A 16,259-nucleotide genomic window follows, 5' to 3' on the forward strand; every position below is an offset into this window, starting at 1 on the left:
ATGTAATTATCCGTACTTGGAATTGAGCCCAGAAAGCTTAGATCCCAACCCATATGTTTTCTCTCCGTCAGTCAGTTTTGGCCATAAGTGTTTGAGCTTCTCTCTGCAGGCATCAGGACTATGAGTCCAAGAAAGAAAGTTTCTAGTACTTATTAAAGAAAGCTAAGCTTCCCACCACAATGAAACTAGTTGAGAGCTAAGATGCTATAGCCCAGGAATCCCCTTCAAAAATGCTTTTTTTTTTTAAGAATAAAAAGCTTATAAAATGTTTGGACGGTCTTCTTTCTCTCCCTTTCTAGCCTTAGTCTTTCTCTCCCCTCTACCCATTTGCCTTTCTTTCCCCCCCTCCCGGCCTCAAGCCCCGCTGTCTCTCCCCTGCCTCTCTTTAGCTCACTGTTCTCCCCCGCCCCCAGTGTCTAGCCTTCCTCTTTCTGTCTCCCCGGCCTTCCTGTTTCCTCTTCCTTCCCGGCTTCTAACCTTAACCTTGCTCTTTCTCTCCCTCCACCTATTTAGCTCTCTTTTGACTTGCCAGCCCCCAGGCCTGGTAGCCATTATGTGACTACCCACATCCTCAGTGGGAGCCATTTTGTGGTGGTGCTCACAGCAGTTTCTCAAATTCCCAAAAGTGCGCACAGGTTCAGAAAGGGGGCGGGGCATGCTGTAGCCCTTCACGGTGTGATCCAGCCAAAACAAAGTACATTAAAGTTTCAGTATCTACTGGGCAGATCCAGCATGCACTTAAGTACTGTTGAAACCAGCAGGCTCACAAGGGCTTGATCTTGTCAGATTGTGCTCTTAGATAATTGGTATTTCAGTCAGCTATATATTTTTTTAAGCACCAAATGGTTTTTTTTTCTTCCCGTGATAGAACTTTGGGATTTTGTTTTGCTATTTTAAAGAAATGCAATGCTCAGTGGCCAGTTTGCGGGGAAGGAAGTATGTTTTAGCTCTATTTTTATTCATTTTTTAACTTAAATTTTCTTGCTTGAATGCTTCTATTTATGTCTATTCCTATTTATTTATTACATTTCTTAAGACACCTTTCTCAGCAAAAGGCTCACCGCTCTTACAACAAGGATGGAACCCTACAAAACTTTAAAACAATTTAATGGCGCAATCCTGTGCATACTTAGACAGAACATACAGCATGGCAGTTTGGGGAATGATGGGAGTTATAGGACTGGTTTTGGTTTTTGTGTCTAAACATGCATAGGATTGCACCCTAAAACAGCTAAAAACAATTTGCTGTTTCAAATTTGGGTCACCTTTTGCTAGTTCGCCAAAACGTGTCTTCACCCCTCCCCCTCCCAACAAGTATCCTGGTTAAGTCAAAACATCAAGACACTGAACCCAATGTTAATTTTTAAAGCTTTGTTTATGTTGCTTTTCCTACCCAAATGCCCTGTTCTTGCTAACCGAAAAGACTCTCCTCCCAGGACTAAGGATAAAGCCTCTCCACCCCACCCCCACAGAAGGGACCCAGGAGTCCTGGGCTTTGCTTCCCCACAATTTCCCCTGCCTCGATGCCCAGTTCAGCTTCCCTCCGCCTAACCCCTCTTTCCCTCCACCCCCGCCCCACCCCAGCATAGCACCGTCGGAATGTTAATTAGCATCCAGGATTTAATTAATTCGACTGCCAATTAGTGCTGTGGCGGGGGAGGGGTGCTGCAGACGGGGGGCACAGATGGTTCTTTATGGGCTGGCAGTGTGCCACTTTTAACGGCAGTTGGGGTGGGTGAGCCAAAGGAGTCGTGCGTGTGTGAGTGTCGGGGGGGGGGGGCATCTCTTCTCCGGAAGGGATGCCGGGCTTGGTCACGCGCGCACACACACACACAGCCCTTGTCTCCCCACCCCCACCCCCAACCCCCACCCCCACCCCCGGCCGTGGTTGGCATCAAAAGCAGGGTACCTGCACCAGAGAAGGTAGTTGAAGTGGGTGCTAGAATGAGCTGGGCGCAGGAGAGAGAGAGAGAGACAGAGAGCAAGGAGGGAAAGGACAGGGCAGTGGGAAAGGATGAGAGTATAGAGGAATAATGTTGTACCAAGGTTTTAGAGAAAAGAAAGAGAGAGCAGAAACAGAAGGGGCAGGGGAACAGAGGATGGATAGAACGAGAAAGCCGGTGTTAAGGAGGGATGAAGACAGAAGGATGGGGCGGGGGGAGGAAGGAGAGGAGGTGGCATATGCCAGCCTGATACCCGGAGTGATTCTGCACGGGGGAGGGGCGATGACAGCTGGCACGGAGCAGCCGCGCGCCCTGCCACCCTCCCTTCCCTCTGCGGCATTTGCTTCGCTCGCCAGCTCTAATGCCAACCGGGCGGAGTGTGTGTGTGTGGGGGGGGGGAGAGGCAGAGTGTGCAAGATGCCAGGTTGGTGCATGATTACAGCAAAGTGCGGGTGCTGGGGGGGGGACAAGGGAAGGACGGAGGCAGCAGCTGGCACGGCTGTGCCCGCGGGGAGACGGCGGCAGAGAGGGCCAGTGCCAGCAATTGGCGCCCGGGTGGAGACTGGGGCAGCGTGTGTGTTTTCGAGTGCTGGCACAGAGCCCCCGGCCCCGGCCACGTCGCTTGGCACCTGCCGGCGGGTGGCGAGGCTCTGGCAGGCATGGAAGGGAGGAGAAAGCCGGAAGGGAAGGGGAGAGGAGTCGGTGGGCTTTGATGGCGACAGGCGTCCGAGCCTGGACCCGGGCAGAGCCGGGGGCACGAGAGACCGGAGATGACACAAGAACAGGCTTTATAGAGGGGGAAAGAAGCTACGCAGACAAATAACCCTGGGCAGAAAGGGCTGTCGGGCGATGGCCAGGCGACTAGGCGGATCAGCTGCCTGGGGGAGGGTGGGAAGGGACCCCTTGGGTGTGTCCTGCAGGGCAGCTGCTCAACCGAGCCCCCGAAACGTGGGCATGGCACCCCGGCCGGTGCTGCATTCTGTGTGTCTTCCTCCCAGCTCGCCTTTTCACACTGGCACACCTGTGCCCATCTGAAGTTGGCACTGAGTCAAAGCCCGTTGGGGCGGGCAGCGCCCGCATTGGCGCATGAATAGAGTCGCTGAGCTTGGTGCTGCGGCAAACAGCGGGAAGAAGAGGGGAATGAGAAGCTGCTGCCATTGCTGCTGCCCAGGCACAGCCTCGGAGGAGCAGTGGAGACGCCGGCGGCACAGAGGAGTGTGGGCATGGGAGACGGGGTAGCCTGGGTGGAATTTCGTTGGGTAGACATCTTTCTCTCTCCTGTTCCATCCTATCATCTGTCTGTCTATCATCTCCTTTCTCTTTCTCAGAAGTATCTATCTGCTCACTTTAAACCTTGGATTGGGAATGTCAAGACCAGAAGCTGAAAGGATCTGGAATCTTCCACTGGTCTCCTTCGTGGACGTTCGAGGTTAGATTCAAAATTTCTTCTCCTAGGCCTTCAGGAATAGGAATTGTGGGTTCTCTGATAGCAAATTTGAGGGAGCTGATGTGAGTAGTGCTTGTGTGTGTGTGTTGGGTGGGGGAATATTATGGGAGGGGTGTGGTGGACACTCAACTGTCCTTCATGAAAGGCTCAGAGAATGCTTTGTTCTGATTGGCGGGGTGGGAGGCTGACGGGAACTGTCTCTTGCATACTCAAGGCAGATTTTGATCCTTGCGGTGGCTAGCTGTGTGTCACTTTGGCTACAAGTCGTTCTTTCAGTTCTATAGAAACAGTGAGTAGTTATCAGCTGAGGGAAGGGAAGGTCAAATGGCCGCATAAATCTTAATTTTTGAAGATTGCAATTGGATTTCTCAGCTTTTCTTTTTTAAGATCCTGAATTTTTCAGGGTGCTTTGGTTTCATTTCCCTCCTTCCCTTTACTAGTGGGGAAAAGCAGGTTTTCAGTTATCTTCTTTGTTGACTTGATGACAATGGAGATTAAAAAGAATATTAATAAAAATAGAACCTCCATGACTTTTTGGGCTTAAAAAATGTTTTCTTCTTAAACGTTCCTATTCACTTTAAATATTTTAATTACATTAACACATTAATGTTGTTCTTTGAAACAACTGAGGTGACAACCTATAACTTTCCAAGTGCCTTACAATGCAACCCTATACGTGTCTACTCAGAATTAAGTCCTACTGAATCCAAAGGGACTTACTCCCAGCTAAGTGAGTGTAGGAGCGCAGCCATAATTCTTTAAAGGGGGAAAAAATACTGTCCCATGACTAATTAAAAACTTTTTGATGAAGATAATAATCGTTTGTGGTGTATGTGCTAATAATTTAAATGGTCTGATCCAGTGTACAGTTAAATGGGCACCTTTAAAATCCTTCACCTATCTGGTTGTTGTTGTTTCTTATTTTGCCCATTTCATAACCTTCTTTCATCCACCTTGCCTTTTGGCTCCTGGCCCCTTAGCTTCCTTACTGCCCAGCCCTCAGCCTGTCCAAAGCTACTGTCCCTAAGGTCTATGTGAGGTTTAAAGCCCAGCCAAACTGACAGTTTCCCCTTCCGTCACAAAAGCCATGCTGCAAACATTCCAACAGTTTTGTTCCCCGAGTACTTGAAATGCTCATGGACATTCCATACCATCGCAGAAGCTCAGCAAAATAGTTAGTGCTGGAGACTAAAGCAACGCATCCACAACATAATATCAATAGGTTTTAGCTAGGCTTACCTAAGGGTCCTCATTGGTTAGGAATTTATCTAAACTGTGTTGCTGGAGTGGAAAGAGACATGTAGATGGATTAGAAAAAAGATGCCTGCACGGACAGCTGATTAAAATCTGATTAAATCCCCACATTTTAATCTGTGATTAATAAATAACTTGATTAATCATGTCTATCAAGTCTTCAGCCCTAATAAACTCTAAGAGACCATTTTCATCAGATGGAATTATTTTCAATTTCCAAAAGCTCTAAAGCAAAATCTCCAATCATTGCCAGGCAGAGGTCCAGTCTGAACATACTGTGTGTGAGAAGGGGTCCCTTTCTGTCCAGTTCCGTGGCCTTTCAGAAATCCACTTTTCCTGTATCCTGATTGCTCACTTCAGTTGACGGTCTGTCTGCCAGGTGGGAAATGATCGCACCTCCCCACACACAAACCAATTATTTGTGTGAAGAGTTGGAATTTTATTTTGACACAAATTTTCTAATGCAAAAAGAACCCACAAGCCCCATTACTTAAATGTGTGTTTTATTTCAGGGAGAGTAATATGCTGTAAAAAAAAAAAATCAACGTTTATCTGAAAGTTATAGGACTAACTTTAAAGCTGCATACCTCACTGTGTTTTCACTGGCTCCTTAGTAAATTCAGAGTGTTGTTTTTGACATATAAAGCCCTTAATAATTTGGCTCCTACATATCCCAAAGACTGCCTTCTCTCCTTTGTTCTATCCAATCCTTTAAGATCAGTCTATGGGTACCTGCTTGACTCTACCATCCCCATGCCGGTTTCAAACATCATGGGCATGTAGGCTGTGTTCAGACGCGCTTGGGAAGGGGGTGGTTAGGGTAACTTTGGAGGGGGGTGGTAATGAAACCACAATGCACCGGCCCACCGGACAATCACAAAACCACATGGCGCCACGTGGTTCCACTAACAACCCCCCTCCGTAGTTGCCTAGTGATCATCCCAGCATGGTTAGTGCACATCCAGTTGCCCTCCACACTGTGAACAGGCTCCCGGCATCCGAAATGGCTGCATGACCATAGAGAAAGTCTGTGGCAGTTAGAGCACTGCTGGCAGAAGCAGATGCTCTAGCCAGCAGACTGTATGGTCGCAGCCTGAAAGTCCATTTTAACCACTGGGGAGTCTGCCAGATGACACGGTAAGCCACCCTGGGGCCCCTTAACCCTGTTGCAGGGGGGTGGTTAACCGGGATGGTTTACTAACCATGAGAAACGTGGTTTTCTCCCCCCACACGACACACTAAGTCACTGTGGTTAGCAAAAAACGCCTAACCATCATGGCTTAATGTGACGTCTGAACAGGGCCACAGAGTACATTATGTAACTGCAAAAGAGAGGACCTTTTCTGTGGTGGCACCATGACTTTAGAACACCTTCCCGAAAGGGCAGTACAATCTTTTCAGTGCCAAGTTAAGAATTTTTTATTTGTCAAGGGATTTTAAATGGTCATGTTGCCCTGTTTGCTGAGGTATTTTACAGTTTTATCTGCCTCTTGTTTGTTCATATCGTTATTGATGCTTTATTATATTGTACTTACATTGGCCTGATTATTCTTATGGATGTTTTTGTACACTGCCATTTGGATGAAGGGCAGTTCAGGAATATTTTTAATAACAAAAATAAATACCTAAACATAGAGAGGTGTTTTCAGTGGCTCAGTCACAAACACAGAGTATCCCTCCCTTATAGCATAATCCTAAGTGTATTTACTCAGAAATTAGTCCTATTGAGCTGAGTGAGGCTTTGTTGTTGTTGTTCAGTCATTCAGTTGTGTCCGACTCTTTGTGACCCCATGGACCATAGCACGCCAGGCCTTCCTGTCCTCTGCTCTCTCCCGGAGCGTGCTCAAGTTCATATTCATTGCATCGGTGATACTATCTAGCCATCTCATCCTCTGCCGTCCCCTTCTCCTTTTGCCTTCAGTCTTTCCCAGCATCAGGGTCTTTTCCAGTGACTTTTCTCTCCGCATTAGGTGGCCAAAATATTTGAGCTTCAGCTTCAGTATCTGTCCTTCCAATGAGCACTCAGGGTTGATTGACTGATTTGACCTCCTTGCAGTCCAAGGGACTTGTAAGAGTCTTCTCCAGCACCACAGTTTGAAAGCATCAATTCTTCGGCGCTGAGCCTTCCTTATAGTCCAGCTCTCACAGCCATATGTTACTACTGGGAAAACCATAGCTTTGATTATGTGGACCTTTGTCAGCAAGGTGATGTCTCTGCTTCTTACTATGCTGTCTAGGTTTGCCATAGCTTTCCTCCCAAGGAGCAAGCGTCTTTTGATTTCATGGCTACAGTCACCGTCTGCGGTGATCTTGGAGCCCAAGAAAATAAAATCTGTCACTGCTTCCATTACTTCCCCTTCTGTATGTCAGGAAGTGATGGGGCCAGATGCCATGATCTTCGTTTTTTTAATGTTGAGTTTCAAACCAGCTTTTGCACTCTCCACTTTCACCCTCAACAAGAGGCTCTTTAGATCCTTTTCACTTTCTGCCATTAGGGTGGTATCGTCTGCGTATCTGAGGTTGTTGATAATTCTCCCGGCAATCTTAATTCCGACCTGTGATTCATCCAACCCGGCGTTTCTCATGATGCACTCTGCATATAAATTAAATGAGCAAGGCGACAATATACAGCCTTGTCGTACTCCTTTCCCAATTTTGAACCAATCGGTTGTTCCATGTCTGGTTCTTACTGTTGCTTCTTGACCCTCCTGAGGTTTCTCAGGAGACAGGTATGGTGGTCTGGTACTCCCATCTCTTTAAGAATTTGCCACAGTTTGTTGTGATCCACACAATCAATAGCGTAGTCAATGAAGCAGAAATAGACGTTTTTCTGGAATTCTCTCGCTTTCTCCATGATCCAGCGAATGTTGGCGATTTGATCTCTAGTTCCTCTGCCTCTTCGAAACCCCGCTTGTACTTCCGGTAGTTCTCGGTTCACATGCTGCTGAAGCCTAGCTTGTAGGATTTTGAGCATAACCTTGCTGGCATGTGAAATGAGCACGATTGTGCAGTAGTTTGAACACTCTTTGGCATTGCCCTTCTTTGGAATTGGAATGTAAACTGACTTTTTCCAGTCTTGTGGCCACTGTTGAGTATTCCAAATTTGTTGGCATATTGAGTGCAGCACTTTAACAGCATCATCTTTTAGGATTTTAAATAGCTCAGCTGGAATACTGTCATCTCTGCTAGCTTTGTTGTTAGTAACGCTTCCTGAGGCCCACTTGACTTCACTCTCTAGGATGTCTGGCTCAAGTTCAGTGACTGCACTATCATGGCTATCAGGGACATTAAGAACTTTCCTGTATAGTTCTTCTGTGTATTCTTTCCACCTCTTCTTAATCTCATCTGCTTCTGTTAGGTCCCTGCCTTCTTTGTTCTTTATCATGCCTGTCTTTGCACAAAACGTTCCCTTGAGATCTCCCATTTTCTTCAAAAGATCTCTAGTCTTTCCCATTCTATTGTTTTCCTCAATTTCTTTGCATTGTTCATTTCAGAAGGCCTTCTTGTCTCTCCTTGCTGTTCTCTGGAACTCTGCATTCAGTTGGATATATCTTCCCCTTCCTCCCTTGCTTTTCTCTTCCCTTCTTTCCTCAGCTACTTGTAAAGCCTCATCAGACAGCCACTTTGCTTTCTTGCATTTCTTTTTCTTTGGGATGGATTTAGTTGCTGCCTCCTGAACAATGTTACGGACCTCCGTCCATAGTTCCTCAGGCACTCTGTCTATCAGGTCTAATCCCTTAAATCTATTCCTCACCTCCACTGTATATTCATAAGGGATATGATTTAGGTCATACCTGAATGGTTTAGTGGTTTTCCCTACGTTCTTCAATTTAAGCCGAAATTTTGCAATAAGAAGCTCATGATCTGAGCCACAGTCAGCTCCAGGTCTTGTTTTTACTGACTGTTTAGAACTTCTCCATCTTTGGCTGCAAAGTACATAATCAATCTGATTTCGATATTGACCATCTGGTGATGTCCATGTATAGAGTCGCCTCTTGTGCTGTTGGAAAAGAGTGTTTGCTATGATCAGCGTGTTCTCTTGGCAAAACCCTAGTAGCCTTTGTCCTGCTTCATTTTGTACACCAAGGCCATGCTTGCCTGTTATCCCGGTGATTTCTTGACTTCCTACTTTAGCATTCCAATCCCCTATGATGAAGAGGACATCTTTTTTTGGTGTTAGTTCTAGAAGGTGTTGTAGGTCTTCATAGAACCGATCAACCTCAGCTTCTTCGGCCTCAGTGGTTGGGGCATAGACTTGAATTACTGTGATGTTGAATGGTTTGCCTTGGATTCGTACTGAGATCATTCTATCGTTTTTGAGATTGTACCCCAGTACTGCTTTTCCCACCCTTTTGTTGACTATGAGTGCTACTCCATTTCTTCTAAGGGATTCTTGCCCACAGTAGTAGATATGATGGTCACCTGAATTAAATTCACCCATGCTTGTCCATTTTAGTTCGCTGATTCCCAAGATGTCGATGTTCAATCTTGTCATCTCACGTTTGACCACCTCCAGCTTACCTTGATTCATTGATCTTACATTTCAGGTTCCTAAACAATATTGTTCTTTACAGCATCGGACTTTCTTTTCACCACCAGACACATCCACAGCTGAGTGTCCTTTCGGCTTTGGCCCAGATGCTTCACTCTTTCTGGTGCTACTTGGAAATTCCCTCTGCTCTTCCCCAGTAGTATATTGGACACCTTCCGACCTGAGGGGCTCATCTTCCGGCGTCATCTCTTTTAGCCTTGTGATACGTTCCATGGGGTTTTCTTGGCAAGAATACTGGAGTGGGTTGCCATTTCCTTCTCCAGTGGACCACATTTTGTCAGAACTCTCCACCATGACCTGTCCGTCTTGGGTGGCCCTGCACGGCATAGCTTATGGCTTCACTTAGTTACGCAAGCCCCTTCACCACAACAAGGCAGTGATCCATGAAGGGGGAGCGAGGCTTACTGCCTAGTAAATGTGTTTGGGATCGCGACATCTCATCCATGAAAGTCTGAGTGTGAATGCCTTCCTGTAGTGCTGTTAAAGTTTCAGCTCTGTGCAGACATAACCACAGTTTGTTTTCCTTAACCGGGGTTAAATCTTACACTTGGATACATCCTAAACCATGGTTTATGGATCAGTCACCAATCCAGATTGTGAAACTGTGGTCAGAAGTGTGTTTGCAAATGATGGGGTGTGTTAACCATAATTAACTGTTACATTTGCATCCAGCAAACCATGGTTTAGGACTGCAAGGTGACAAACAGGCCCCATTGGTATCTCCCTGTACATACTCTCTGGGACCAGAGCTTAGGTTGGTAACCCAAGCTATGGTTTTACTATATATTTGAGATCATAATCGGGTGCTAAGGCCACAGAGTTAGTTTGTTAAGTTAAGAGTTGTGTCTACCCTTGGCCTTTGTTGTTTGGGCTGGCATTCAGTAGCCAGGGTTAAGCACTATGTTACTTTTGTTTGATGGAGACATGGCTGGCTGATTCACGCATATGTGATTCCTCAGCACCCAATGACGATAGAGTTTTCTCTGTGGTTGTGGATATGTAATGAACGTGCATCTGTAAACTAGCCTGTCTTCATGGTATTTTTGGTTTCTTTAGCTGCAGTTACCCTTCCTAAGTCCTTTGGAAGGGTTGGATAGAAATGGATCTAACCAGCCAACTAAGCAAAATTGAGAGCTACAGCCAGACACAATATACAAATAAATCTCATGCTGTGAACCTGAACATCCGTAACTGATGCTCATCCTCTTAATATGGCCTATAGTTCTACATCACTTCTTGCCTCTACCTATTTCTTTCTTTCCTGAAAATCTATACTATAGTATAGAGGTAGGTAACCTTTATGAGCCGTGGGATATTTGGCAATTTGAGAAACTCTCTTGGGCAACACCTCAAAATGGCTGCCACGAGAGGTGTGGAAAAGGACAAGTAGCCTGGCCAAAAGACTGAATACAAGACAGAGGTGGGGTCTGAGATCCAACACATTAACTCATTTGAATCCATAGTTTTTAACACCCAAGAAAAACCTATTTCACAGCGATCCAAGCTGCCAGTAAGAAAATGTGTTAATTTGTATTTTTTTAAGCGGGAGATGTAGAACATTTCAGCAGGCACCAAGAAAGGTGTCTGGTGGCATTTTGTTGCCCACTGGCACTACCTTTACTCCAAACACACACACACACACACACACACACTGTAGCAGGTTTTTAGCAGCAAAAGTACATTATTTGCACATCATAGCAATAGACGGTGCTTAATGCTTAAAGCAAATTTCGTGTTGGGGGGCTGCTTCGAGGAGTTAGGGGAGGCACAGACCTGGTTATGGTGCATTGTTTGCTCCCCCTAGAACAGCTTTCCCCAACCTGGTGACCTCCAGATGTTTTGGACTTCCGCTGCCATCAGCCCCAGCCAGCATGGCCAATGGTCATGCATGCTGGGAGTTGTAGTCCAAAATATCTGGAGGGCACCAGGTTGGGAAAGGCTGGCCTAGAACATAATAGTGGGGCAGGGGTCCACTGGTAGAAAGAAATCAACATTTTAACATTTAATTACTGGTGAAGAAATGGCATGCCAGGTGCTAAGTCTGTAGGATGTTATAACTAAACAACGACTCCTGGGCATTTCAAATCTATTTAATGGTAATCTTCACAAGACCACATTCCCCAGGATTCTTTGCAAGAAACACTGACAGTTGCGTAAGTTTTGAAGTGGCTGAGATCTCTAGTGCAGATGTACTTTTTAGATTACCTGTGCTCTGTGTGTGTGTGTTCTGTATGTATGTAAATATATACTGTGTGTGTGAGAGACAGAGAGCATGTGTTAATGTCTGTCTGTCAGTCCATAGCACCATAGCCCTGAAACCTAGACACCTGAAACTTAGCATGCTTACTAAAGTGATCCTAGGGGTTTGCGCCCCTGAGTTATTTTGATTTTTTAAAAAATGCATTAATTAATTTTAATTAAGTTAAGTGTGTTCATGTGGTTGAAGCCTGCAGTAACATCATCAGCCACTGGGGCAGACATTCCTAACCAGCTCATAACTTTGCAATCCGTACAGTTTGAAGCCAGGGGAGAATAGTAGGCCTAGGGACAGAGTCCCCACTGCTATGGGGCAGCCCCCCTTAGGGGAATGAAGTAAACAGACCCCTCCCTCAGGGAGCTATAAGGATGCCCCATGGCAAGGGTTGTGCCTAGGAACGCTAAGGGGGGTGGCTTCACTCAGTTGGGGCGTGCACCATGTGTCCAGCTCTGACAGCTGCGTTGAAGGCTTTTCTGTGCCAAAAGAGGCCTATTCCAACCCGTGCAAAGCCAGGTCCGCTCACTTGTTTAATAGAATAGCTAAAGAGCATTGATGATCCTGTTAATTTGCCTATGCTGAATTCGGGAGGTTTTATTTTAATTAGTCCACAGTAAGTGGCAAAATATTTTTGCTAATCAGTGCTGGTAATGATTTTCAATATCCTTGTAATGTGAAATGTGCAAGAGAGGAGGCTTTGTACAGGAACCGGAGAGAAATTAGTCTTCTTTTCTTGGCACTGATGTGGGTGAAGGGTCTAGGATTTGTCAGTAGAGAGAAGGTATATCTTCCCCGCCCGCCTTAGGATGGCTTTGGAGGAGCAAATGATAAATATGCCATTGCAAAGAGGTGGGGCTTGATTTGAGCCAGAGTGTGCCACTGTTTATCTCCAGAACCTATTTTCCATGGCTGAGGTTCAGCCCTGGGAGCATGCTGAAACACAGAGCATTTTACACTCTTTGTAAAATTTTACGCTTTACACCAAGCCAAGCCAAAAGTGTGGAAATAATATGTGGTAAAATCTATTCTGGACTGTACCACTGTGGAATACTGATAAGAGATTGCCTGTTTGAATGCTTCCACATCGGGAGGTAGGGTGGGGGAATCCAGTAAGTCAAGAAGAGGGTTAGGTCAGAAACCTTCCCCCTGACATACTAGTTTTCTATGCACAGGGAGGCATGTTATGGGGGGTGGGTGGGTTGGAACATTCCAAACATGTCTGAAATGTTAACAGTCTAGGAAGGACTGTACCATGTGTTATTTCTGAATATTTTAAAATAAACTTGGGGTCTTGTTTCCCTTGAAAAGAAGTCACATGTGGACAAGGGGGAAAGCCCCATTCTGCCAGGGGGCCCCATCAGGATCAGAGCATAAGCCCTTCTCCCCTCCCACCTCCACTTCATTTGGAAGATGTTGAGGCAGGCCTGCTGATGCAACCATCCTAGATGGTATCCAGAGCTTCGGTGCTCACTCCCTGTCTTTCTTTAAGCCCTGCCCACACATGGTTGCAAAATTTCTTTTTTAATTTTTTGAACATTGTGCTTCTACCAGACACACCATTCCATGAGGACTAGAAACAACTTTATAAAATAGAATGTTGAGATTCTCAGAAACCCAAACCGTGTGATAGAGAGTGATCTTCACCGTAAACGTCCTAGCTGGCCATCCTCCAAAATTGTATTTATGTGTCCATATTTCCTTTGCTATGTGCATATTTGTATTCATCTCTGTTCGACATTTAAAAAAAGATTGTGTGTGGGGAAGGGAGGCATTTTGTGAGGGTATGCTGACATAGGGAGTTTGCTGAGAGATCTTAAAAACCAGACAGAGCGCCGCTTAATTTGGCCATTTCTTATTCCATCTCCCACTATCAGAAGTTACAAGGGTTGGGAAGAGCAGGGCTGATGATGTGTGAGAAATTTGCACACAGGGCCAAGGGAGAGGTGGGATCTGGGCACTGTTGGCAGGATGGAAGTAGACAGGCAAGACACTTTATGGGCTGGGGCTGTGGAGCCACAGCCGCCAAAACTCACAACAACCCTGTGAGGTAGGTTAGGCTGAGACAGTGTGCCTTGGCCAAATCACCCAGTGAGCTTTGTGGATGAGGGGGGATTTAAACCCAAGTCTCCCTCAGCCTATGACCAGTATTCTGTCCACTAACTGCTGAATGTATAGTTGCACCTCATTGATATGCGCAAGCAAAATCCATACCGGGGGACGTGTTAACTGCAAAGGCCCTTGGAAAGTGCATTGCGCGCATGTATGCACAACCCCATGTAGCCTCCAGTGGAGGCTGGTGGCTGCGATGCTAGTGGGGCATTGAATCCACTCCAGGTTCCCATCAGAACTCTAAAGGAGCTATCCAAGGTGCAGAAATCCTTAGATAGCTCCTTTAGAGTTCTGACTGAAACCTGGAGCAGATTGAACGCCCACTGACATCAGAGCCACCAGTTTCTACTGGTGGCCTCCCTATTTATGGAGGGTTAAACAGGCATTGCCCTCACCACAATAGCATCCTCAGATCTTATCTTATCATTGACTTCTATGAAATAAAAATCAAAGGATGCCCCTTGAGGAATATTGTTGAGTGCCGTACCTGACTTCTGTTCCTTGGTCACACTATAGTGTGACAGAATTTGGGGAACTGACATTTAGATTGAAAGATCAGCTAGAAGAGCAAGGCCAGGGAGCTTGACACAGAGACCTCAAGCCCATATTAATTTATTTTTAAAAGGGCTATCCTGCAGCTGATACCATAGAAATAAAAGAAGCAGAGTAATATCTAACAACATAATGGTTTACCTAGTTTAAGCCAGTAGCTATTTTGGATTTGTTTGCTGTTGGGTTTTTCTCCCAAATCGTTTGAGTATACTTGGATTGCCTGCCTTGAAATTGATGTTGGTTGAAAAATAATAATTTTCTTTCTGTGAACATTACTTGTTTGGGGGATTTAAAGCAAAAGTGTTGTAGGGAACTTTTGCTTTGCATCTCAAGATTTGAGAGAGTGCACAGATCTGAGTAGGCTTTGTCTTAATAAAAAGCTGATAATGGAGGATTCTAGTTACTCCACAATTTTGTCTTGGGTTTGTACCCACGGGACTTAAAATCCTTTGAGCTGGCTTACTTTGAATTGTGAACTCCACCTGACACTATCCCATTTATATGGATGAGTGAAACAGGGGCAACCAATAGCCCCTTGTTGTTTAGGGGCTCTGTTCCACCCTGCTAACTCTTTCCATTTATGCTGTGTAAATCAAAGGTCAAAGCACATTTTAAAAAATTGCTGTGTTCGATGTATGTGAGTGTAAAGGTGCACAGAAAAGTAGATTAAGGGTGAAGAAAGAAAAATGGGGTATGTCTTGGGCGAAGGAGGTGGAGCTAAATGAGCGTGGCCAGTTAAAATGGGTGCATTTGAAGGTAATTCTCACAGTATGCTACACAAGAGCAGCCAAATTTGGGAAATATCAATATAGTTCTTCTATTCCCCCTCCCGCCCTCCTTGTCTCCAATATTTGTAGAACAACCTCCTGCCAAAAGCACATTTGGATTTTTTCAGATCATCTCTTTAATATAATTTTTATTTCTTTTTATTTCTTTTTTATCGTTCCCCATCCCCCCATTTAAATACACAACAGAAAGACATTTTTCCCCATTCTGGGGTGTAGAGTCAGGGGGAGAAGGGGTGTGTGAGGAAAACAAGGTGGTGCAGAGGGCAAGCCACTGTATAAACCCATCCCTCCTTAACACCCCATATGTAGTTCGTTTGGTTATTTGTGTGTGTGTGTGTGTGTGGGGGGGGTTGTATCCCCTTCTCTACCCCACAGGTTTCCACTTTCATCAGCTTCTTAAAATTCACGTCCATCTTTGTTGGTTGGGAGGGTGTAAAAAACACTTAGCAGGAGGGAATGAAAAGAACAGGAAAAGGAACCCCAAAAGAATTGACACAAAGAAGAAGAGAAAATGTGAGGGGTTAACTTTTTTCTTCATCTTATGTCTTTTTTTAAATTTTTATTTCCAGTTTGCTTTTTATTATTCTTTTTTGTTGGTGGGTATTCTCTCTCTCACTGTTGGTTTTCTTTTTTTGGTTATTGTATAGAAGTTTTTAAGAGCTTTGGATTCATAAGAGGGTTTTTGTGTTCTTTTTTTCTTTTTTTTCTCTTTTTCTTTTTTTTGCAAGGACGTCGGCACACGGCACATGGTGTGTGTCTGTGTGTGTGACGGGAGGATCCTTCTGGTTTTCTTTTTTTCTTTCTTTTTTTAAAGCCATCGGAATAGGTTTTGTGTCGTTTCCCGCGCAGAGACGGAAGTCACGTCTATCAGGAGGAAAAAGACAGCGAGGTTGTCGGTTTTATTTGGTTCCCCAGTGCAGGTAAAGACCCAACAGGGGAGGAGGAGGAGGAGGAGGAGGAGAGAGAGAGAGAGAGAGAGAGAAATGATGGGAAAGAAGAGAGAGGTGCCTCTCTCTTTCCCTGTTTGGTTGCTGTTCAAGTCGTTCAAATCCATCAACAGTTCTGGAGTCTGTCCATCCATTCTTGACGGTAATTATTATACACAATGGGCATGCTCTGGGAGGGGTGGGGGGTGGGGGGGACTCAGTTCCTCATCTTTGCCCCCCTCCCCCCTTAAGTTTTGTCTCCTTGGGTTAATAATTTTCTTTCTTTCTGTCCATTCTTTTTGTTTGCTTTGCTTTTTTTTTTTGGCCTTTTTCAGTCGGTAACACAGTAAAAGGGTGGAAGGTGAGTGTGAGAGAGGGAGCTCGAACAGGGGTGTGTGTAAGAGAGAGAGGAGACTTGGATACACGATGGGTGT

The 16,259-nt window shown here is 45.4% G+C and overlaps 1 protein-coding gene across 8 annotated transcripts in view; it reads left to right on the forward strand.

Annotated features, from left to right (window-relative positions):
- Nucleotides 1-16,259, forward strand: part of NGDN (neuroguidin) — a 45,565-nt gene that overhangs the window by 18,808 nt on the left and 10,498 nt on the right. Inside the window, exons 11-14 of one of the 8 annotated variants that reach the window (XR_014783970.1) lie at nt 3,272-3,372; nt 15,714-15,819; nt 15,960-15,988; nt 16,161-16,186. Coding sequence is in view for 1 of the 8 variants with exons in the window: in XM_084806510.1 (XP_084662636.1) it covers nt 3,272-3,294 (23 nt within the window). In the remaining 7 variants the exon portion in view is untranslated. The other 7 variants (XR_014783972.1, XR_014783969.1, XR_014783966.1 and 4 more) reach the window with 7 other exon arrangements.

This window comes from Heloderma suspectum, chromosome 6, assembly GCF_057233095.1.
Source record: "Heloderma suspectum isolate Gila_16-S chromosome 6, 16-S_ref, whole genome shotgun sequence".
NCBI classification, from domain to species: Eukaryota; Metazoa; Chordata; class Lepidosauria; order Squamata; family Helodermatidae; genus Heloderma; species Heloderma suspectum.